General features: G+C 40.5%; 1 protein-coding gene across 1 annotated transcript in view; it reads left to right on the top strand.

The window, feature by feature from the left end:
* Positions 1–24,511, top strand: part of kalrna (kalirin RhoGEF kinase a) — a 675,519-nt gene that overhangs the window by 256,021 nt on the left and 394,987 nt on the right. Inside the window, exons 2-3 of the mRNA XM_048598757.1 lie at positions 17,622–17,696; positions 23,648–23,762. Coding sequence (XP_048454714.1) covers positions 17,622–17,696; positions 23,648–23,762 — 190 coding nt within the window. The remainder of the gene's footprint in view (positions 1–17,621; positions 17,697–23,647; positions 23,763–24,511) is intronic.

Below are 24,511 nucleotides of genomic sequence, written 5' to 3'. Positions count from 1 at the left end.
TTAGCCTCTAAAGTTTAATTTTATTGATAATCCTGATGGAGAGAATTTCCTTCACTACACAGTTTGTCTGACTGACTTCTTGATAAGGAAACAGGTTTTTGGCTGATATTGCTAGAGTTTATGAACTGTATCAGTGAATGGCCCAGTAGTAACATGGATCAGTGCCTGAATGCACTTCATTGTATATGACCAGGGCTCGGACTCAGACCATGGCTCTGGTCATTAAGTGTGGAAAAAGCTACAAGGTTATATCCTGTCGCTTTAAGAGAAAGGAAAATATCAGAGAGTGAAGCAACTCAGAGTAGTTACATATGTTCTACTGTGTCTTGTTAGCCACCTCAGATTGGCTTTAACGGAGAACTGTGGCAGTTCGTGTGACTACCCTCTGTTTTGGGGAATAGAATGGCCAAGGGAAATTAATCCAAATGGGAAGGCAGGAACTGATTGAATGGTATTGTTGCTGCATCAATTTCAGATATTTATTTACTGTTTACCTTGAACTGAAACTGCAACTTTAATTCATCAAACAGTAGAAGTGCTTCACAAGTCTATATATCACCTCTTCAGTTTACTGCACAAGTGTAGAGGCATTGAATTAATATTTTATCCATTTGTTAATAGACATTTATATATATTGCACATGTATAATTATAGCTTCAACTACCCTTTACCTTATTCTCCCCAAAATGTACATAGGAAATGTTTTGTACATTATATGACCTGATAATAACCAGTGAAACTCTTTCTGTGGAGAAATCCCGAGGGTGAAAAGTTTCCCATTTAGTGTCCAGTGCTGGAACATTATTGTAGGTAGATTATCAAGGTCACGAAAAATTACTCTAATAAAAGGCAGACGTATACTCACAGGTACCAGATGCTCTTATGTACTGTAATTTCCTCACCATCTTTAGAAATTATCAAGTATAATTGTTTTGTATAAGCAATTCAAATTTAATATATTCGTTTGTATTCTAAGGGTGACTAAGTGTTAAGGGCAAAGGCCTTAGATAACCATGGCATATTCATACAGTGACTTCAGCTGGTGTTTGACAGAATATGGCAATTCAGGCAGTAATAAGCCATTTTTACTTGTCAGACAGAATTTTCAGACACAACACCACAACCAATATTGTAGGAGAGGGCTGCAAGTGGAGACTGTTTGGGCATTCCTCCTTTGCCAGGCCTCAGTCGGACCTGGTATGGCATTGATAATGCAGCAGTTTGCCCAACTAAACTATGTGTGTCACTGTTAAACTGCAGATACAGGGATAACCATAGGTGTTCAGGATGGCAAGTAACTGGAGAAGATTATAAGGTACAGATTTCCACCCACATTAGGTTTGCGAAGAGAGAGAACCCAGAAAGACAAAACCTTATCAAATCTGTTGTTATCTATTGTCCTTCCACATCACCACCTGTTGATCTAAAACTTTAGGGAGCCCTCCAAACTTCGGCTAGAACAGCAAGTTGAATATTCCTAGTGCTTCCAAAAGAAGTGGACTTTAAATGGTACATTTTTGTAGCTGCATATTCCTGGCAAATTCTTGATTTAAAGGAAAATATTTTTGAAGAGTTACACTTTTCTAACCTTAACAGGTCACACCAACCATCACATTGTTCCCGGTCATTCCCTGTATCTCTGAATTTCAACGGTGGGTCTTCCCTCTCAGTTTGAAGTACAGAATGAAACTGTGTATTGCACTTGTGCGTGTATTTTTCCCAATAGCCTCTGCAACATGAAATAGGTTTAAATTATTGTTCGCTAGAGGCTGTAGTAATTGAGTTGGAATTTTGAGCTGTATCACCCTGGCTATGCCAACATGATTATTTAATGCAGCATTGTATTTTATTTTGTACCACTTGAGATAAATGCAGTCTGTAATGTAGTTTATAAGGATGAACCTTACGATGGTTCCCCATGAGTTAAACAATGTGGTCTTTGTCCTTTCTGTTGTCAACAGATAGTAACCATTTTCTGTAAATCAGATTAATTATATTATCTTTGGCTATGCCAAAGGGAATACTATGTGTATATTCTCATTGTCTGGTGACTATGTTTCTATGTAAACCATACAACAGAAAGAGTGAGCATTTCTTACAGTTCAAAAAAGCATAATGTTCACTATTGATCAGTAAATAGAAAATATTCCTTCTTAAAGGGAGTCTGCCTAAAATGCTGCTAATCATAGTTCTATTTGACCTGATTTTTTAGCGTAGAACAGGATGTGTTGCTATGGGTTACTGTCAATGGTTGATAACATTGGTTTTCCCTAGGGTTGCTTATGTAGCAGCTTGCGCACCTCACCCAGGAGACTGAGAGATTGATGGGCTGTGCTTTGCCTTGCAAAATTTCATTATAGTTGCTTTTTCTTCCATTGTGAGAAACAGATTTAATAGAACACATAATGTGTCTTTATTGCATTCTATGATACCTCAATATATTAGCTGTACCTATTATTCTGATCATGGCACAAACTTCCAGCAATCTCAATTAATATTACCAAATGAAAACCATATTAGACACAGGTTCATTTTTATCTTCCACCATGTAGCTTTTTTTCTATAACTGTGTATTGTGTTATCTCTTCCTCGTCCGTATGTGGCAGCTTTTTCTTTCAAATGTATCCTGTCTCCACCTCCCTTGTCATTAATGTCATTTTTTTCCTTATTCTGTGACATCATTCTCTTTGTTTCCTTGCACACATTGGATTTGTAAGGCTCGCTCATCCTTCATCTAGCAAGTCCCATTTTTTGTTCATGGTGCCCTCTGGTGTTTGATTACTGTCATGATTGCACATTTTATCGCAATAGAAGAATAGGTGGTCACTATTTTTCCTCCACTCATGGAGACAATCATTCAAATTTGGGCATCTTAAGGTTTCAGAAACTTTCAGTAGCCTGTGGTTAGCACTTTAGGTCTCATTATCTCTGGTGCTCGATTTGAAGGCATGACAGAGAAGCATATGTTTGTCCTATTCCTGCAAGCTCATTCATGTTCTGGAATTTATTTCCCTTGTTCTTCAAATTTGGAACAGTGCCATTTTGTCCTAAAGTAGTATTCCAGTACTTCACTGTCTTACTGCCATATTGCTTTGTTCTTTGCTTGGGGTGACTTATTTTCCCCTGCCACAGGAAACCATCTGATCAAAATACTACAAAGTAATACCCTGATTCTGATATTGGATTTTCTGTCTGAGATCTCTAGATCTCTTTTTACTGATGGCATGTTTTCCTCATTAGAGGAAATGTTCTGTTCTTATTTTCTCTGATTGCTGTTAGTGTGATCACATCAGGACAAGCTCATTGCTGTGTTAGCCCTAACAATTTTATAAAGTGAGCTCTTAAATGAATATATGCCTTTAATCGTTTTGACTTTTTCAAAAAAGAACTCTTGGTTCTCCATGAATTAACTGAAGCACTGTGTGTGATCTGGCAATGTTACAATGGTAGAATTCCATGAGCATAACCCACAGTCAGCTTTGAATTGCAGTTGTGTGTTGAGGTCTCATGCTGCCACTGGAATATTGTATCATTCCAAATATGATGCTGATTTTGGTTCATGTAATGCTTTGAGCATGTTAAAGCAAAAAAAGAAGTCCAAAAATATCATTTATTTACAAAGCAAAAACTGAAACAGCTGGAAGTATTCAGCAGAGCAGACAGCATCTATGGAAGTACAGAAGTCAGTCAATTGACTATTAGTCTAAGATCTTTCCTGAGTGCTGGTAAATATTAGTGGAAAAAGGGAACGGGGGAACATGGGGAAGGAATAAAGAAAGCTATCACAGGAAAAGTAATGAACTGCTTAGATGGTGAACAGGAGGTCGTTAAATGGCAAGTAATATAAGTAGGAGACATTTACAATGAGAGACATCAAAAATGTAAAGAGGCACAGAGAGTGTGCAAATAGCTAGGAGCAAGGGAATGGTGAAAAACCAGCAATGCCAAGGAGTCTAGTGAAAGAAGAAAGCACGATGGATGCTTTGAAGCGCTGAAGGCTTTCCCACACCAAGTACCACCTCGTCCCCTCCCCCATCTCTAGAGATAGCGGCATATCCGTTAGCTGTTGCCATCATTAACTTTCACAGAGATGGTGGCAGAATCTTCTGGATCCCACATGGGAGTGAGCTTTAAAGCGGGATGAGAAGGCTTTCTGGGGAGAGATGAGTCAGGTTAGCAGCTGCGGTTAGTTAGTATTTTCACTTATAAATGATCTTCCCATAATGGTAGCTGGGGAAACTGCCATCCAACAGTTTTGGATAGACTACCTATTGTGAGTCAAGCCATTGGATGGCTAACAGCACTCTTGAGGACTCCTGTAGGACATCCTCCTCCAAAAATCAATCACTCACATCACTCTGTGTTAAATTATAACTCCACACGTCTAGATATTTCATCACTTGTCTACGTTCTCATGTAGTTTGCTATTCTCCTCTTCATTTTTATTATATTTCTGAGTTTTGTGCTGTCTGCAAACTTTGAAATGATGCACTATATGCCCACGTCCAAGTCAATAATGTATGTCAAAAAAAGTAGTAATTTCAACATTGACTGCTGGGAAACCCACTGCAAAAGCAGGTGAAATTTAATCAAGATGGCAGGGGTCCTGTTGACCGAAGCCTGAAGCTAAAAATAATCCTTACCTCAGGTGTTTGGGAGATCCCTGGCTGCATTTTATGTCCATCCAGAAACTAATTAATTGTGTTAAGGCTGCCATTTTGTTAAAAGACAGGAACCTGCTATCATGATCTGCCAGTCAATCAGTGAGGGTCAGCTGTCACTCAGTCTCAGCAGCTTGAGTGGTGACCATTTTTGAGACTGGACCCTGTCAAGAGCTACAGCAATGAATGTGACCCATAGAGCAAGTGGGGCCAGTCAGGTAAATCCCAGTGAGGGCTGTTGCATGGGTGGTTGATGAATGTGCGGGAATGTTGATGCTGGGCAGATCATTGCTGTGGTGGGATCCCACTTTGGGCTACAAATTGCCAAGGCCAAATTGGAGGTGCCACACTTCCAAGTCCATTGGGAGGCTGCCATGTTACGCCACTTTATCTCAGTCTATGGCAGCTGTGCATGCAGCTCACCACCACCTTCTCAAGGGCAAGTAGGGATGGGCAATAAATGCTGGCCAGCCAGTGATGCCCACATTCCATAGTCACAAGAAGACTCAACTGCAGCTGGTAAACTGCCATTGGGAATGGGCACCTGCTGAGTGGCAACTCCCACCCTCCAGACTCTCCTGTTCCCCCACCACTCCCTCCCCAGCCAGCAACCATCTCACTGCAACTCCTATTTTGCCCTCCCTCATTTGTGGTCTGAGTGTGTCACCAATCCTGGGCCTTGCAGGGTGTATTGCTGGCAGGTACCATTGGTGCCTGGTTGGTACTGATGGCAATAAGGGCTCTCAGAGAGCAGGAATTCCACCTGGGGTCCAGATTCTGCTGCTGGTCACTTACGGTCACACACCCTCCTGAAAGAAGGTGGTTCAAGGCCTCTGGCAGCTCTCCAGACTACAGGCAAAGCTTCCATTATCTGGGTTAAATGTTGTCTTTTGTGTGGAGAGGGATAGTTCTAATCTAATTGTGAGCTACAAATGTCAGCATTATAGCAGAAATTGATGTTTAATGCACCAGCGCATTTTTATTGCAGCTTGTGGCCAGCTGGGTAACCTTTTGGTGGCTGTAGATGTTTTGTTGAAAGTTGCTGCCTGGCAGAAAAATTGTTCCTTCCACAATGTACCAATTTGCAGGGGCTGCCTCGGTGCTGGTAATTCAGTTATGGCCACATAATGCCTTGCTTTCCATCAGCACTCAGCCACTTTTGAATGACACAGCTATTTGAAACAGAACTAATTTCAAGCTGGTCTAATGGAAGTGGATTTTAAATCTGACTACCAGCAAAAGGAAGGAAGGAAAGTAGTGAGCAAAAGGTGTCAGCCTTAAAGGTGCTGACTGTACAATGACTCTTTTGTATAGTGACAACACAGTGTGGAGCTGGAGGAACACAGCAGGCCAGGCAGCATCTGAAGAGCAGGAAAGTTGACATTTCGGGTCGGGACCCTTCTTCAGAAATTAAGAATCAAGAAATTAAGATGCTGCCTGGCCTGCTGTGTTCCTCCAGCTCCAGATCTGCAGTTCTTGCTATCTCTTTTGTATAGTGGTTGTTCACCCAAAGCAAAGACATAGTAGATAAGTTGTTTGAGTTGTCTCTAATTTCAGTTGTTTTAATAAGGTGCCAGTAGCTGATTCTGAAATCAATATTTACATGTTTGAAGTGAGCAAGTCCTTCTTAAATTTCAGTCGGTTTTTTTTTTGCCTGGTGCATTTATTACAGCACGAAATATTTAGGAAATTTAGTTCTGGCCAATCAGTTTTGGAAAAGTATTTTTACTATGCATCTGGTTTATGATTATTGTGGGTAAAATTGTACTCAGCTTTGGTTTGTGTTTCATTCAAATGCTAAAAATAATATACTGTATCAAGCAGATTGAAACTTTTATTTGGATGGTCCTGTTTTTTATGGATCAGCTGTTGCCCCAGCCTGCTAATGCTGGCCATTCTGTTGGACACATCTGAATTTCATTTCTGTGTATGATTTGGAAATAGTTTTATGAAAAGATTCACACCTTATCTCAAGAGTGCCATTCTGACCTGAAGTTTGGAGAGTTGCATAAACTTGATCAGGCAGCCATTCTGATGATAGAGCCATTTATAAAATAGACTAAACTCACAACACATCTGTTTTGATCTGAGTGTGGCTTTATATTTAAATAGAATGTTCTTGGCAATAAGCGAACTGGAGATTGTGCATTTCTGAATCTAGTTTCTCACCACTCCTACTGGAATGGTCTTTGCATGTAATTCAGTTTACTTTGGTCCATTTGAGAAAATAATTAGCACCTTATTGGTCACAGAGGAACAAAAGAATCTTTGAATGCATTCAGCCTTTCTTTTGGCAAAGTTTGTTTTTCTGTCTGATATAAGTCTTTTGAGAAAACTGCGTGAATACCACTTGGTGCAAGATGAGGAAGTGTAAGACTGTTTTTCGGCTCCATTGTCGGCAATGAAAAATACATCGCCATCACTGTAATTTCTCATTGTGCAGTGTTTTAATTTTATATTGTGAGCAAGTTATTTGTTTCTCTTGCATCATTAAAATTTACGTGGTCTTCAATAACAAAGCTGAGTTAGATGAATATCAGTTTTTGTATCCTGACCTGGTTGTGGTGGATATGTGGCAGACAGAAAATGTTCGCCAGTGCCCATGGTTCCTTGTTTTCAAATACATGAAGCATCAAAATGGAGGTGCCTCTGAAGAGATTCGACATTTTTAACATTAAACAATCTACAGCCTCCAGGCCATCATCATGAAGGAATATTTAATCACAGCTATTTGCAATGGAGGGGGTGGTGCCTGACAAGCCAACACTGAGGTGGCTTGCAGGCCTTGGCAGGTGGTTATTTTGAGAGGGTGTTGAGGGTGGAGTCTTGGCCCCTTGTTTTCAGGCGCTAAGTGCATGACTGGGGAAGTGGGGTGTTGGTAGGTGCTCCTGAAAGCTATCCCTGCCCTTGCTACTGACCCTTTCCCAAGACCTCCACTCCACAATTCCTTTGTGCCATCATTCTCCACCCACCATCACTCCAGCACCTTGGCTCCTTGGCCAATCCTATAGGCCTCAGCTGGATGTGGTATCACCAGGAGAATGAAAGTTTTGCAGAGTGAACAAAAGAGGTTAGATCAAAAGTAGCAATCTCTGGCTTACTCCCAGTGCCAAGTTCTAATGAGGGAAGGAGTAAAAGGATAGGGCAGATAAATCAATGGCTGAAAAGATGGTGCAATGTGCAATGATTCAGATGCTTGGATCATTGTGATCTCTCCTGGGGTAGAAAAGACCTGTTCAAAAGGGATAGGATTCATCTGAACTCGAAAAGGACCAACATCCTGGTGGGGAGATTTGCTCGTTCTATTTTGGGGGCCTGTAAGCTACTGGGGAGGGATTTCCTAAGTAGCGGTGAAAATAAAAAGACTGATGAGGATGGTTCTGAATCAGAAAAGTTCAGGTTAATTAAAAAAGACACGCAACAGCAAGTCAGAGAACGAGGTAACTCTGAAGAATTAAATTGCATTTATTTAAATGCAGGGTGTCGTACAATTAAGGCTGATGAACTCAGTACAGGTATTGTAACATGGGGACTGGGACATCATAGCTGTTATAGAAACTTGGCTGGGGGATGGACAGGACTGGCAGCTCAATCTTCTGGGTTTTAGATGCTATAGGAAGGATAGAAATGGATGCAGGAGAGGAGGGGTTGAAACATTTTTGATGAAGGAAAACATTACTACTGCAATTAGAGAGGATAGAGAGGATTGTCCAGTGGAAATGTATGGGTTGAAATTAGAAATAAGAAAGGGATGATCACCTTGATGGGATTGTACTAGTCATGTTGCTCAACCATAAGGAGCTGCCAGCCTCTCATTAACCAGTAGCTTTTGTAGTTCAAAGCCTCCACCCGTGGTGTCCCCGATCTTGGAAAATTCCTGCCAAATAAAATGCACTAAGCACTAAACCAGCAGAAGCAGGCTTTCTTGAAAGAAGATGATGTGCATCTCTTGGAGTTCCTGAACAGGTGTGAAAGACCACTGTCAGTTCCATAAAATAATGGGCAGTAGACAATGTACTGAGCTCAATGTATTATCCATGCTTCTGAGTATGTCAGCTTCACTCTTACCCCATTACCCATTCCTTCTGTTGCTCTGGAACTAAAATCACCTGGAGAAATGACTCTGGCAGAAGATGGACGTGCCCACCTACGGAGTGCAATTTTTACCCCATCAACCTGCATTTCACAATTTGGCACATCATTTTGGAGCTGCCTCTGTCTGTCTCTTCACGTGCCATCTTTGTTGCTAATCAAGGCTTATGCCAAGATATCACAATGATGAAGGGGTAAGGTGCACGTGCCCAAGCACTACCTAGAGAAAGTCATGCAGCATAGAAACAGGCTTCTTGGCCCAACAAAAACCGAACTACACTAATCCCATTTACCTGCACTTGGTTTGTAGCCTACTGTGCTCTGGCTTTTTAAGTAGTCATCCAGATGCTTCTTAAATATTACGAGACTACCTGCCGCCACCAACCTCTCAGGAAGCACACCCCCTACTTCTACCACCCTTTCAGTGAAAATATTTTATCTCATATCTCCTCTAAACCATTTGCTCCTCACCTTAAACTTATGCCATCTGGTCTTAGGCACCTCTGCCCAGGGGAAGAGATTCTAACGATCTACTCTGTCTGTGCCTCTCATAATTTTGTATACCTCAATCAGATCCTGCCTCAGCCTTCTCTGCTCCAGGGAAAACTAACCCAGCCTATCCAGCCTCCCCTCATAGCTGAGCCTCTCCATTGCAGACAACATCCTAGTGAATCTCCTCTGCACTCTCTCTAGTACAGGTGCGTCTTTCCAATACTATGGTAACCCGAACAGCACACAGAATTCCATCTGTGGCCCAATGAATAAAGTTTTTAAAGTTGGAACAAGACTTCCTTGCTGTTATGTTCTATGCCACAGCTAATGAAGGCCAGAATCCCCCATGCCTTCATCACCACCCTGTCTGCCTGTGCTGACATCTTCAGGGATCTATGGACTTGTACACCAAGGTCCCTTTGTTCCTCAGTACTCCCCAAGGATCTAAAATTAATTGTGTGTATCCTTCACTTTTTAGAACTCCCAAAATGCCTCCCCACTTACTAGGTTTAAATCCTATCTTTCATCAACCTGGCAAATTTACCAGCTAATCAATGTCAGACTGTAGCCTGAGACTACCCTCCTCACTGTCAACAACACCATTAATTTTCATGTCATCTGCAAACTTACTAATTAAACCTTGTACATTCACATCCAAGTCAGTAATGTACATAACAAACAGCAAGGGTTCCAGCACTAATCCTTGTGGTACACTGATGGTCAGAAGCTTCCAATCACAAAAACAACCCTTCCCCATCACCCTTTGTCTACTAGTTGTGAAGGTGCCAGTGTCGGACTGGTGTGGACAAAGTCAGAAGTTACCCGACACCAGGTTGTAGTCCAACAGGTTTATTTGAAATCTTTGTGAGCCAATTTTGGATCCAGTTTGCCAACTTGCCTTGGATCCCATGGGCTTTTTCTTACCTTTTGGACCACCCTTGCATGTGGGATGTTGTCAGAGATCTTACTAAAGTCCATGTTAATCATACCAACTGCACTACCCTCATCAATATATTTAGCCACCTTTACAGAAAACTCAATTATATTGGTCAGACAGGATCTCCCTCCGACAAATCTGTGCTGACTATCCTTGATCAATCTCCATCTTTTCAAGTATTGATTAATCCTATCCTTCAGAACTTTTTCCAATAATATCCCTACCACTGATGTCAGACTAACTAGTCTGTAATTACCTAGCCTCTCCCTGTTGCCCTTCTTGGACAAAGGAACTACATTAGTGTCCTCCAGTGATCTGGCACTTCCCCTGTGGTCATTGAACTATTAAATATACTGTCACGACCCTAGCAAGCTCCTCCCTTTGCCCCCCAGATGTATCCTCTGGGAGATATCTCATTAGACCCTGAAGATTTATTTACCTGAATGCCCACAAAAACATCTAATATCTCCCCTTACTAATCTTAACGTGTTCTAGAACCTCACCATCCTAACTGAAACCCCTGGCTTTCTTCTCTCTGAGTAAAGATGAGAAGTATTTATTTAAGACCTCACCCACGACCACTGGCTCCATGCACAGATTGCCTGATTGGTCTCTAATATGGTCCCCTCTTTCCCCAGTAATCCTCTTACTCTTAATATACTTATAAAAAGTCTTGGAATTTTCCTTGATCCCATCTGCCAAAGTTATTTCACGGCCCCTCTTTGCCCTCCTAATTTCCTTTTTAAGCATTCTTTCAAGATTCTTTCAATTTGACTGCTCCATCATGAACCTGGGGTGGAATCTTCCCAGGCCCTGAATGACGTGGGCTTTGCTGAGAAATTTGGGAGAGTTGGGTGAGATGTCAACTGATGCCTATCTCAACAGCAAGACCAAAATTCACATTTTCAACTAACCCTGGACTTCAAGTTGAGACTCTTGCTAGTGAACGTCAAGAGATCTATGAACATGGATTGGTCCTCATTAGCACCCTGTTACTGTTAGGAGGTACAAATACTACTCCTATCAGTGTCTTTTTCATCTTGTTCTTTCTTATTGCCACCCATATGGATTCTGCATCATTAGGGGGAGATGATGGTCCAGTGGTATTATTGTTGGACTGTTAATCCAGAGTCATAGGTAATGTTTTGGGGACCTGGGTTTGAATCCCCCTCCATGCCAGATGGTGGAATTTGAATTCAATGAAAATCTGGAATTAAGAATCTAATAATGACCACGAAACCTTTGTTTGATTGTTGGAAAAATCCATCTGGTTCACTGATATCTTTTAGGAAAGAAAACTGCCATTCTGGTCTGGTCTGGTCTACATGTGATTCCAGGTGCACAGCAATGTGGTGGACTCTTAACTGCCCTCTGGAGAAATTAGATTTGGGCAATAAATGCTGACTTAGCTGGCAATGCCCACATCCCATGAATCCAATGAATAAAAAAATTTAAAAACGCTGATCATTTCTTGCTAACGCACTAATTCTATTGCATACTGACAAAGCCACACAACCACCCCCCTCACCACCTTTCCTTCCTGATCTTTGAAAAGATCACATACCTCTGAATAATTAGTTTCCATTCATGGGCCCCAGTGAAAGTGTAGCAGTGACTTAGGGAGGGCTGTAAATTAGAATGCAACTAAGGGCAGGTAAGCTGAGTGGCCTGGAACCGAAATTGTGATTGAGGTGGGAAGGTGCAGTTGTATGTGAATGGAAGTATCAGTCATGTCACCTCAATAATGTTGCATGAGAAGTACTGGTTTGTGGCTCCTGTGTCATTACATTGATGGTGAAGATCTACTCCAGACTGTCAACACTTGACTAACTGCGTGGCTAAGGATTAAAGATGGCGGTGGCACCATGGAGTCTGAAATATCCTGACAATGGCAAGTACTCACACCGACAGTGTGTGGGAGAATATGACTAGCATTGGATGAGAGGGGTGCCAAAGGGATGTGGTCCATCATTAATGAGCTAAGTTTGGGTTGATGGGTAAACAGAAACCCAACATGAAACTCAACAAAACTTAGCTGATTTCTGGTAAAAGTCAGCCCACAGAAGATTTCTCCATGTTTCCCTTGTTGGTCTTCCAAATGTTAATAGTATAATGGTTCTTTCCTTAATTCCTTTCGCTGTGTAATAAGTTGAAGACTTGACTGTGGATTCTCTTGTCGAGCTGTTGATCAATAAAATATGCTGTCAGTTAAAGTTCTCATGCTCATCACTACGTGAAGGTTTATTGATAACTCACCCCAGCTGAGTCCAAATAAGCATGATTAAAAATCTGAGTTAACGTTTCGGGTCCAGTGACCCTTCCTCAGAACAGTTCTGAGGAAGGGTCACCAGACCCGAAACGTTAACTCTGACTTTTTCTTCACAGATGCTGCCAGACCTGCTGAGCTTTCCCAGCAACTTCTGTTTTTTTCCTGATTTACAGCATCCGCAGTTCTTTTGGTTTTTATGATTAATTAGTGGATGATTTCTGGGTTATTAAATAAATTCCATTGCTTCAAAGAATTTGTTCACACCATTTATCTGAATTTTAAATTGTAGCCATTCTCCTGTTCACAGAACTATTTTTTATTCATTCATGGGACATGGGCGTCACTGACTGGCCAATGTTTATCCCCTATCCCCAGGTGCCCTTGAGAAGGCGGTGGTGAGCTGCTTTCTTGAGCTGCTGTAATCCATGTGCTGTAGGTAGACCCACAATGCCCTTAGGGAGGGGATTCTAGAATTTTAATCCAGCGACAGTGAAGGAACTGAGATATATTTCCAAGTTAGGATGGTGAGTTCCTTGGATGGGACCAGCGGCTTGTGGTGTTCTGTAACTGTTGCCGTTGTCCTTCTAGATGGAAGTGGTTGTGGCTTTGGAAAGTGCTGTCTAAGGATCTTCGATGAACTGTAGATAACATACACTGCTGGTACTGAACATCAGTGGCTGAGGGAGTGGATATTTGTGGATGTAGTGCCAATCAAGCTGGCTGCTTTGTTCAGAATCACCTTTGATTAAATTTACTACTAATCAAGTTGACTGCAATTGCTTAAATAGGTGTTTACTTGTCTCACATGCTGTTCCCATGTTTTACGATATACCATGACATTGTCTAAATAACTACACAGTTACAGACCTCAGATACAACTTGATCCATAAGCATCTGGAATGTGGCTGGGGCATTCTTTAATCCAAATTGGTAGAATCCATTTCACGTAACAAAAACAGAAATTTCTTTCGTCCTTGACATTAATGGCACTTGACGGTACCCTTTCAATAGATCAATCTTAGAAAGGAATGAGGTACTGTCAACTCTATCAATACTGGCTCCTAATTGTGGAATTAGGAACGGAACTGTCTTAATGTCCACATTTACCTTTCTATAATCTATACAGTTGATCCAACTAGTTTTAACAACTTTTGCTACCGATTAATTCTAGCTGCTTTGACTAGGTTCAATCAAAAGATTTTTCAGCATGTATTGAATCTTTGTTTCCACTTGAGTTTGTTTTTTCTAGACTCCACTATATTGTCATTTATATTTATATTGCCATATAAATACTGTGACTAGCAGAGCAGATCAGAGGTTAAGAATCCTGCAGAAAGTCACTTACCAAATGACTCCCCAAAACCTGTGCACCATCTACAAGGCACAAGTCAGGACTGTCATGGAATGCTCCCCACTTGTCTGGATGAGTGCAACTCTGACAACACTCAAGAAGATCCAGGACAAAATAGCCAGTTTGATTGATACCACGTCCACAAATATTCATTTCCTCTACTACCAACACTCAGTAGCAGCAGCATGTACCAGCTACAAGATACACCACAAAAATTCAGTAAGGCTTCTTAGACAGAGTCTTCAAAACCAGCAATCTCTATCATCTATAAGGAAAATACACAAGTGAACACCAACAACTGTGAGTTCCTCTCCAAGCCATTCATCAACCTGGAAATATGATGCGTGTTCCTTCAGTGTCACTGGGTCAAAATCCTGGAACTCACTCCCTAACAGCATTGTGGATGTTTCTACACCACAAGGACTGCCGTGGTCCAGGAAGGCTGCTCTTCATCACCTTCTCAAGGGTTATTAGGGATGAGTCATTAAATACTGGCCCAGGCAGAGAAGCCCACATGGTCTGAATGGAGAAAGAAGCAAAACAAAAGGAAAACACTAATGTATCCAATTTCCCAGCATCTAAATGGAGATGGACATTTTATATTCCAGCAACTGCTGTAGGTGGGTTGTATCTGCAGAAATAGCTGAGAGATTTTTAATGTACAGAATGGCAGTTAAACTCATTAGTCGTGAGAAGGTTAAATATTATACAAATTTCACACATATTAAAATACATAATTTAGCTTTATTTTATCTTGCCAAATAATATTAGCCAGAAGTAAGGGATTAGCAGCACATCACCCAAGACATGGAGGAGATTTGCATCTGGAACATTTTTTTGTTTTGAGAAAGAAAGCAACAAGTGATCAAACATCCAAGGATGTATCCAACTAGGGTTGACGGCCTTAACTTGTATAAATTTTCCATTGGCGTTTAAAGCAGCATAATATGATTGGGATAAAATCCTTCATAAAATGTGAATACCATTTGTGAGTTTAAAAGCCCTTAGTGACTCTCTACCGATTTTCACAGATGCTTAAGAGATCCATTGCAAAACAAATATGCCAGCATTCACATTTTACCCAAAATATATCCTGAAGTGTTTTATCTCTGTGGACATATTTAAAATTCTCAGTTGACCTTATTTGTAATCATGGTGTAAGATGTTACAAGCCCTTTTTCCCTGTCTTGTGACTTGAACAACTCAGCAGTTAATGTAGTAATTTGTTTATATTGCAAATGAAAGAAACATTAATATCAGGCCTTTAGTTGGAAAGCTCTATGGTGGCACATAAGATGAACTTTATAAACTAATGAAAAAGATCTAAATATTTTCAAAGCAAGACATGTTATGGAAGTTTGGGTGAACACGCAAACAATTCAAGCCTCATCCATATGGTTTTGGCAAGATTTGCTTCCCCATGAAGTATGTTACAGATTTGTAAGACAATCATCACCATATTCTTGACCATTATTTTAAATATTCAAGATTGATGAATTAAAAAGTTGCTTTTGAGTTGATTTGAACTACAATGTCAATTTTAAGTAAATAATATTTGATATAATTAGCAAACATATGATTTAAACATTCAACGATTTTGGTGTTGAAAGCCAAATTTATATGCAGTTAATGAATTTGAACTGAAGATGAGACAAGCCATTGACTTGTGCCCACATCCTTCAATAGAACTGCCAATATTGAATTCTGGTGAGTGTATAGAGGAGATCCCACTGCATGTACGTTTCATACTGGCACTTTATCAAAGGCAGAAATATGTAAATTGTTAGCAGATTTAGTTCTGAAAAAAAATACTGCTATGGTGTACAATGTAAAAGTGTCTTGCTAGAAATTATTGTTTGCTTATAGTGGAAGGTGTAGTCATGCAAATGCGAATTACATGGAACTATTGAGTACATTTGATATTATAAATGAAAATGAAAATAAAATTTGTATTTAAAGATCTTTCTTTCCTTCAGCCAGTATACTGTTTATTGTGGTTTGATTATGCTACTGAAGTTACTTTAGTGGTTTTGGAATGAGGTGTTAAAACTACGTGTTTCTAAGATTGCTACTTTCTGTGGCAAAGAATTCCACAGGTTTACCACTCTCTTGATGAAGGAATTTCTCCTCATCTCAGTCTTGAATAGCCTACACCATATCCTTAGACTGTAGTCCATGTTTCTGAACTCTCCAGAGTTCGGGAACATACTTCCTGAATTTATCCTGTCTAGTCCTGTCAAAATTTTGTTGGTTTCTCTGAAAGTTCCCCTTCATTCTTCTAAATTCAAGTGAATCTTAATTGATCCCATCTCCCTTCATATTGTCAGTCCTGCTATCCCCAGACTCAGTTTGATAAACCTTTGTTGCACTCTCACAATAGCCAGAACATCCTTTCTCAGACAAGGAGGCCAAAACAGCACACAGTACTCAGGTGTGATTTCTCCAAGGCTCCGTACAGTCGCAGCAAACTATCCCTGTTCCTGTACTGGAATCCTCTCACTATGAAGGTCAATGTGCCCCTTGCTTTCTTCAATGTCTGTCCAGCTACATGCTTACTTTCAGTGACTGGTATACAAGGAAACGCAGATCTCATTGCACCTCCCCTTTTCCCAATCTTTCCCCATTCACAGCCTTCCTGTGTTTGCTATCAAAGTAACCTCACATTTATCCACATTATATTTCATCTGTGTGCATTTGCCCACTCACCCAGCTTGTCTAACTCACCCTGAAGCATTTCTGCATCCTCCTCACAGTTCACCCTGTCAATCCAGGTTTGTGTCATCTGCAAACTTAGAGATAGTACACTCAGTTCCCTCATCTAAATCATTAATAAATATATGTTATGAATATTGTGATCTAAAGGCACTATTCATCAGTAAATTAACATGGTATCCTGGCCAACATTCCTGTCTCAGTCAGTATTTGCGAAGTGACTAAATTGTTCATTACTCTCATTGTAAAATTTTGCTATTTATGAAATTGCTCTTGTATATTTTCTCAACGAGTCACTGCATTTGAAGTGATTCACTGTCTACAAAGTTTCAGAAACATTAGTGCAGGATACGATGAGGAGTTGTATAAATACTACACTTTCGTTGTAAGCTTACATTTAAATTTTGAGGGAAAAATTGCCAAGTTGTCAATTTTTTTCCTTCATTGAAGAATTGAATGCTCCTATGTAGGTTTCTACCTCTGTTTAGTTTAAAGCAGCGAAGTAATGTTGATAGGTTAAGGACTTCTTATGTAGCTACAAGTCTTTGCTTTAATAGAATTCATCTGAGACAGAACAATCCTTGGTTAAGAGCTTCTCTGCAAAGCCCAGGAGACATGTCATCTAACTGGAAATGGAACGTACATAGTCTGCTGAAAGAGATGCTTGTGGAGAGTGTTCACCAGCTGCTTATAGATTTTTTTTTATACAATTTATTTTCAGGGGATGGTTGAGAGCAGCTTTTTGTCTTTTCATTTTTGGGTTTTATTCCAACCATTAAAAACACAAAATTGGCTCTTTATCAGTCTTGAAAAAAATACACCCTGAAATCAATAGTTTTTAGCAAGGGAGTGCTCAAGGATCACCTTCCTGATACTATTATGTGTTCACATCCAGCTGTATAAAATATCAGTCTCATGAGTACTGTGGAGGCCTGTTCAAGTATGGATTACTCTGTATTCAAAGTAATCCATTAAACAGGAAGTCTGTGTGGTGCACAAGGGGTTTAGTTCTTCCTATTAATCAATTTTACCTGGAGTAGTATTCTTCTTCAGTGACTACACTTTGAAGATTGCCAAAGTAGATAAATACAAATGTTTGTTTTGCAGGACCTTTCAGGAGTGATGGATTAAAAGTGTCTGATGTGATGCCGATAATGAAGGAAAAAGTTGCCTTTGTTTCAGGTGGGTATAAACATACTAAATTAACAGTTTATACTGCCCAGACTTTACAGAGATTAATAACAAGCTCATCTAATAGGTTAGTTCTTTCCCACAGTTATCAGTTAAGCTGTACAGACCAGGAATGTCTCAGGACTGATTCCACTAGGTGGCAGCCAGAGTGGTAGAAATGGCATCAGTACTTGTGGAGGAAGCAAAATCTCCCAGGATGCTCATCCCGAATTGCTACCTAGCAAGTCCTGCATGCATTAATGTCAGGTTTGGCCTCAGTTTTGATGCTTCTCGTAATTGAATATAATATAAAGTCACCCTATGCTTACCAGACCATAGCGTGGCTCTCTCATGAGAAAGAGTGATGACTAGTGGTGGTTTGACCTGAGGATCATGACATCTCGGGCAAAGGGAAAAGTTGAGAAGAAGAGTCCTTCATGGTAGCCAAGAGGCCAGGGTGGCATAATTGAATAACTTGCCAATGCTCACTGACAAATGCGCACTTTCAGATGAATTTGCCACATGCCTAACCATCTCTGAATGAGTCGGCACTTTCAGGAAAGAACATAAGAACATAAGAACTAGGAGCAGGAGTAGGCCGTCTGGCCCTTCGAGCCTGCTCCGCCATTCAATAAGATCACGGTTGATCTTTTCGTGGACTCAGATCCACTTACCCGCGTTCTCACCGTAACCCTTAATTCCTTTATTGTTCAAAAAAAATCTACCTTTTCTTTAAAAACATTTACTGAAGTAGCGTCAACTAGTTCACTGGGCAAGGAATTCCATAGATTAACAACCCTCTGGGTGAAGAAATTCCTTCTCAATTCAGTCCTAAATCTGCTCCCTCTAATCTTGAGGCTATGCCCTCTTGTCCTAGCTTCACCTGCCAGTGGAAACATCCTCTCTACTTCTATCTTATCTATTCCCTTCATAATTTTATATGTTTCTATAAGATCCCCCCTCAATCTTCTGAATTCCAATGAATATAATCCCAATCTACTCAGTCTCTCCTCATAAGCCAGTCCCCTCAACTCCGGAATCAACCTAGTGAACCTCCTTTGCACCCCCTCCAGTGCCAGTACATCCTTTCTCAAGTAAGGAGACCAAAACTGCACACAGTACTCCAGGTGTGGCCTCACCAGCACCTTGTACAGCTGCAACATAACCTCTCTGCTTTTAATTTCAATCCCTTTAGCAATGAAGGACAAAATTCCATTTGCCTTCCTAATTACTTGTTGTACCTGCAGACCTACCTTCTGTGATTCATGCACAAGGACACCCAGGTCCCTCTGCATAGCAGCATGCTGCTACTTTTTACCATTCAAGTAATAACCCTTTTTACTATTACTCCTACCAAAATGTGTGACTTCACATTTATTTACATTGTATTCCATCTGCCAGACCTTTGCCCACTCACTCAATGTATCTATGCTCCTCTGCAAAGTTTCACAGTCCTCTGCACACTTTGCTCTGCCACTCATTTTAGTGTCATCTGCAAACTTTGACACCCTACACGTGGTCCCCAACTCCAAATCATCTATATAAATTGTAAATAATTGCAGTCCCAACACCGATCCTTGAGGCACACCACTAGTCCCTGACTGCCAGCTAGAATAGCACTTATTTATCCCCACTCTTTGCTTCCTGTTAGTCAACCAATCCTCTATCCATGCTAATACTTTACCCTTAATGCCATGCATCCTTATCTTATGCAGTAGCCTCTTGTGCGGCACCTTGTCGAAGGCCTTTTGGAAATCTAGGTATACCACATCCACTGGGTCCCCATTGTCCACCTTGCTCGTAATGTCTTCATAGAATTCCAAAAGATTTGTCAAGCATGACCTGCCCTTCATGAACCCATGCTGCGTCTGCCCAATGGGACAATTTCTATCAAGATGCCCTGCTATTTCTTCCTTGATAATAGACTCAAGCATCTTCCCCACGACAGAGGTTAAGCTAACCAGTCTATAATTCCCCATCTTTTGCCTACTTCCCTTTTTAAACAGTGGCGTCACATTTGCTATTTTCCAATCTGCTGGGACTGCCCCAGAGTCCAGCGAATTTTGGAAAATTACCGCCAGCGCACCTGCTATTTCTCCCGCCATCTCTTTTAGTACCCTGGGATGCATTCCATCAGGGCCAGGAGACTTATCAATCCTTAGCTCCATTAGCTTGCCCAACACTACCTCTTCCGTAATAATGATTGTTTCCAGGCCCTCACCTACCTTCGTCTCTTTGTCAATTACTGGCATGTTATTAGTGTCCTCCACTGTGAAGACCGATACAAAATACCTGTTCAATGCCTCGGCCATTTCATCACATCCCATAACTAAATTCCCCTTCTCATGCTCTAAAGGGCCAACGTTTACTTTAGCCACTCTTTTTCGTTTTATAAATTTATAGAAACTTTTGCTATCTGTCTTTATATTCTGTGCTAGTTTTTTCTCATGCTCTATCTTACTTTTCTTTATAGCTCTTTTTGTGGCTTTCTGTTGACCTTTAAAGTTTTCCCAATCTTCTAGTTTCATGCTGTTTTTGGCCACTTTGTGTGCCTTCTCTTTCAATTTGATAGCCTCCCTTATTTCTTTAGACACCCATGGCGGATTACCCCTTTTCTTACAGTCCTTCCTTTTCATTGGAATATACTTTTGCTGAGCACTTTGAAAAATTGCTTTGAAAGTCCTCCACTGCTCGTTAACTGTCCCACTATAAAATCTTTGTTTCCAGTCTACTTTAGCCAAGTCCTTCCTCATTCTATTGTAGTTCCCCTTGTTCAAGCACAGGACCCTGGTATTGGATTTTATCTTCACACTCTCCATCTGTATTCTAAATTCAACCATACTGTGATCACTCCTTCCAAGAGGATCCCTAACTCTGAGGTCATTAATTATTCCTGTCTCATTACACAGGACCAGATCTAGAATAGCTTGCTCCCTCATTGGTTCCATTACATACTGTTCAAGAAAACTATCACAGATATACTCAATGAACTCCTCCTCAAGGCTATCCTGACCGAGCTGGTTCGACCAATCTATGTGTAGATTAAAATCCCCCATGATAATTGCCATACCATTTTTACAGGCATTAGTTATTTCTTTGTTTATTGCCCGCCCCAATGTGATGTTATTATTTGGTGGCCTATAGACTACGCCTATCAGTGACTTTTTCCTCTTAGAATTTCTAATTTCCACCCAAATGGATTCAACCTCATTCTCCATAGAACCTATATCATCTCTCAGCACCGCCCTGATGGCGTCCTTGAATATCAGAGCTACACCACCTCCCTTACCTTCCTGTCTGTCCTTCCGAATAGTCTGGTACCCTTGGATATTTAACTCCCAATCGTGACCATCCTGTAACCTTGTCTCCGTAATGGCTACCAAATCATATTCATTCGCGATGATTTATGCCGTTAACTCATCAACCTTGTTACGAATGCTACGAGCATTCAGGTAAAGTGCCTTTATGCTCGCTTTCTTACCCTCATGATTTCCAACATCTCTAATAATATCTTCTGAGTTATCCTTCCTTTTTGCTTCTTTCATAGTCTGCCTTGAACTTAAACCCTCCTGCACGCATGCTAACCTGCTGCTTACCATTTTATTTACCGTCATACTCCCTGTCGTTTTCCCTTTCCCTTCCCCCCAGCTCACTAGTTTAAAGTCCTAGTGACCACCCTATTTATCCTTTTTGCAAGAACACTGGTTCCAGATCGGTTCAGGTGGAGACCGCCCCATTGGTACAGATCCCTCCGGTTCCAAAACTGATGCCAATGCCCCATGAAATAGAACCCCTCTTTCCCACACCACTCCCTTCGCCACGTGTTTACTTCCCTAATTTTCTTATCCCTAAGCCAATTTGCATGTGGCTCGGGCAGTAAAAAGCAGGGAAGAAAATTGAAAAAAAAGAAACAATATTCCCAAAATCTCTTTCAAAAAATTCTAATGCTTCGAACATTATTTCTCCATTTTCTTGAATGAAAGATAAAGAGCTGTTTATCATTAACATTGTATTCAAAACTGTACTATCCCATATAGAGCTTATTAAGCTCTGCTCAGAATCAAACCAATTATCCTCAGTGCTTCCAGTTACATCTTCATTCTAAAATCACCGAATTATTAGCTCCTTCTGGAGGTAAACCACTTCTGAGGAATGGGGAGGAAGATCCAGTTCTACTTCGAATAGCTGATATGGTATGATATAGTAACAATCGTTGCTGTGTCTTCCAAACACTGAATCTGTAAATTCAAATTTATCAAGGAGGATCCAGCTGTTTGAGCCTGGGGGAAGAAAGCCCACAAAGGGGCAATATGTATAATCTCCAACAAACACTCATCTGAGTTCTCAAAGAGATTCCACTGACCTCTTCAGGGTGGCCAAGATTAACAGAGACACTATGTCCTTGCAATAATGCATTGAAGAAACAATGCTTTTCAGTTTATAAATTTGCTTTCATTGTATCAACTACCAGCTGCAAATCACTGGCGATGTATGATTTTATTTGTACATGGGATGTGGGCTTCACTTGCAAGGCTGCTATATGTTGCCCTTTCCTAACTGTCATGAGCTCACTGGGCCTCTAGGCCATTTCAGAGGGTGGTTAAGAGACAACTACATTGCTGTGGGCCTGAAAGTCCCTAAAGGATATTAGAGAACCAGATGGGATTTTTATGATAGTTGACAATGGTGACATGGCACCTGCCAGCAATTCCAGAGCTTCCTGCCCCACGGTAACAGTGTAAGATGCTGTGATTAAATTGGTATGTAATAACAGGGCACCAGGCAGAGAGATGGTAATTTTAAACAGTAGGTAAGTTGTCAGATTTGGTTTGATCAAAATTATCCCATCACTGACTGTTTTAGATCAGGTTGGGGAAATACCTGCGTAAAACAGTGGTAGAATAAGCCCTAAAAGGGAACAATAGAAGAAACCTGCATGTTATTATGTGACCAATTGCACTTGTCATCTATGGAGGACAATGATGGCATGGCTCACTTATAGTGAGCTTGGTTAGCTGAAGGCCTTTCTTAAAATTTGCCTGACAACTGACACAATTAAACTATTCATAAGTAGATAAGAAATAGGAAAATAGAATCAGGAGAAAATCATGTGGCATCTTGGGCCTGTTTTGCCAAGCCCTATCATGGCTGGTGTTTTTATTTTCTCATCCACCACCTATATCCCTTGATTTGCTGAAAGACCAAAAATCTGTCTGTCTCTAAATTAAGTACAGTCATTGATAGAACATTCACAACCGTCTGGTGTGGAGAATTCCAAAGATTCACAACTTTTTGAGTGAATGAGTTTCTCCTTGTAACTGTCCTAAATGATCAACCCCTTGTCCTGAGGCTGTTTTGAATGTACAACACAGCAATTTAGTAAACTTTTGTTGTACTGCCTCCAATGCTAGTATTACATTCTTTAATTTGTAGACCAATCTTCACACAGGATTGAAGTTGTGATGTCACCAGAGCCCTGCACAACTGTAGCAAGGCTTTCTTAGATTTATACCTGTAATAATGACCAACATGCTATTTGCCGTCCTAATTGCTTGCCATACCAACAAGCTAACTTTGTGTTCCTTGTGCAAATACACCCAAAGACTGTTGAACATTAACATTTCAAAATTTCATGCCTTTTAGAAAATATTCTGTTTTTCTGTTCATGTTAGCAAAGAAGTGAATTCATAAGGGAATGACATTACTGAGGATGTAGAATGAAGTATTTTTACCTGGATTGCAGACAGTAAGGCTATGTTCCAGCTAGCAGGAGCCTCAGCACTCTTACAGCATCTGTTCAGCCTGATAACTTTGCAGAGCTGGGAAACTGGGGAGGCATTGTTTCTGAAGTCCTGTACACACAAAAAAAAACAAGCAATGAATTTAAACTAATTCTTCATCAATTGTAAATCCATGCTGAGTTACGTTAAAGGCTTACATTAATAAATATAATTTCATTGCAGGAGGACGTGATAAAAGAGGTGGCCCAATTTTAACATTCCCAGCTCGAAGTAACCATGATAGAATAAAACAAGAGGATCTCCGGCAACTTGTCACATATTTAGCCAGTGTACCCAGGTAAAGTACCAACTTTGTGTTTGAAATATTTTAGTGACAAACCTATTATGAGAATTTTTTCTCAGAAGTACAAAATTCTTTTGTGTAAAATATTACCTAAATATATGTAGAATTCAATATATATTTTCCGTATTTAACTGGAACTAGCAACATAGGATAAAAGATCACTGTTTTGAGGTAGGATATTAGCATGAATAGAAGATTGGCTAACTAACAAAATATCTTCTGGACAAATGGACCACTTTCAAGCTGGCAAACTGTGCATAGTTGGGTGTTGCAAGGATCAGTGCTGGGGTCTTAACTATTTTCACTGTTTATATTAAGACTTTGGTGAAGGGGGCCACGTACATTCTAGTCAGATTTGCTACTGGTACAAAGGTAGGCAGGAAAGCAGGTATGAGAGGAAGGATACAAAGAGTCTGCAATGAGATATGGATATGTTAAATGAGTGGGAAAAATTTTGAAAGTTGAATATATGAGGTTGTTTTTGTAGGAGTAATAGAAAAACAGCATATTATTTAAATGGAGGGAGACTGCAGAATGCTGCAGAGTGGGATCTGGATGCCCTTGTACACGAAGTGGAAAAAGTTAGCATGCAGGTTCAGCAAGCAGCTAAGAAGGCAAATATAATGGTGGCCTTTATTGCAACAAGGATGGAGTATAAAAATCAGGAAACTTTGGTACAACTATATGGTGCTGGTGCTATGATGCTGCTTGGCCTGCTGTGTTCATCCAGCCCTGCACCTTGT

Source organism: Rhincodon typus, chromosome 7 (assembly GCF_021869965.1).
Source record: "Rhincodon typus isolate 14 chromosome 7, sRhiTyp1.1, whole genome shotgun sequence".
Lineage (NCBI taxonomy): Eukaryota > Metazoa > Chordata > Chondrichthyes > Orectolobiformes > Rhincodontidae > Rhincodon > Rhincodon typus.
The sequence above is the reverse complement of the archived record's forward strand: the minus strand, read 5'-3'. Positions and strand labels throughout refer to the sequence as shown.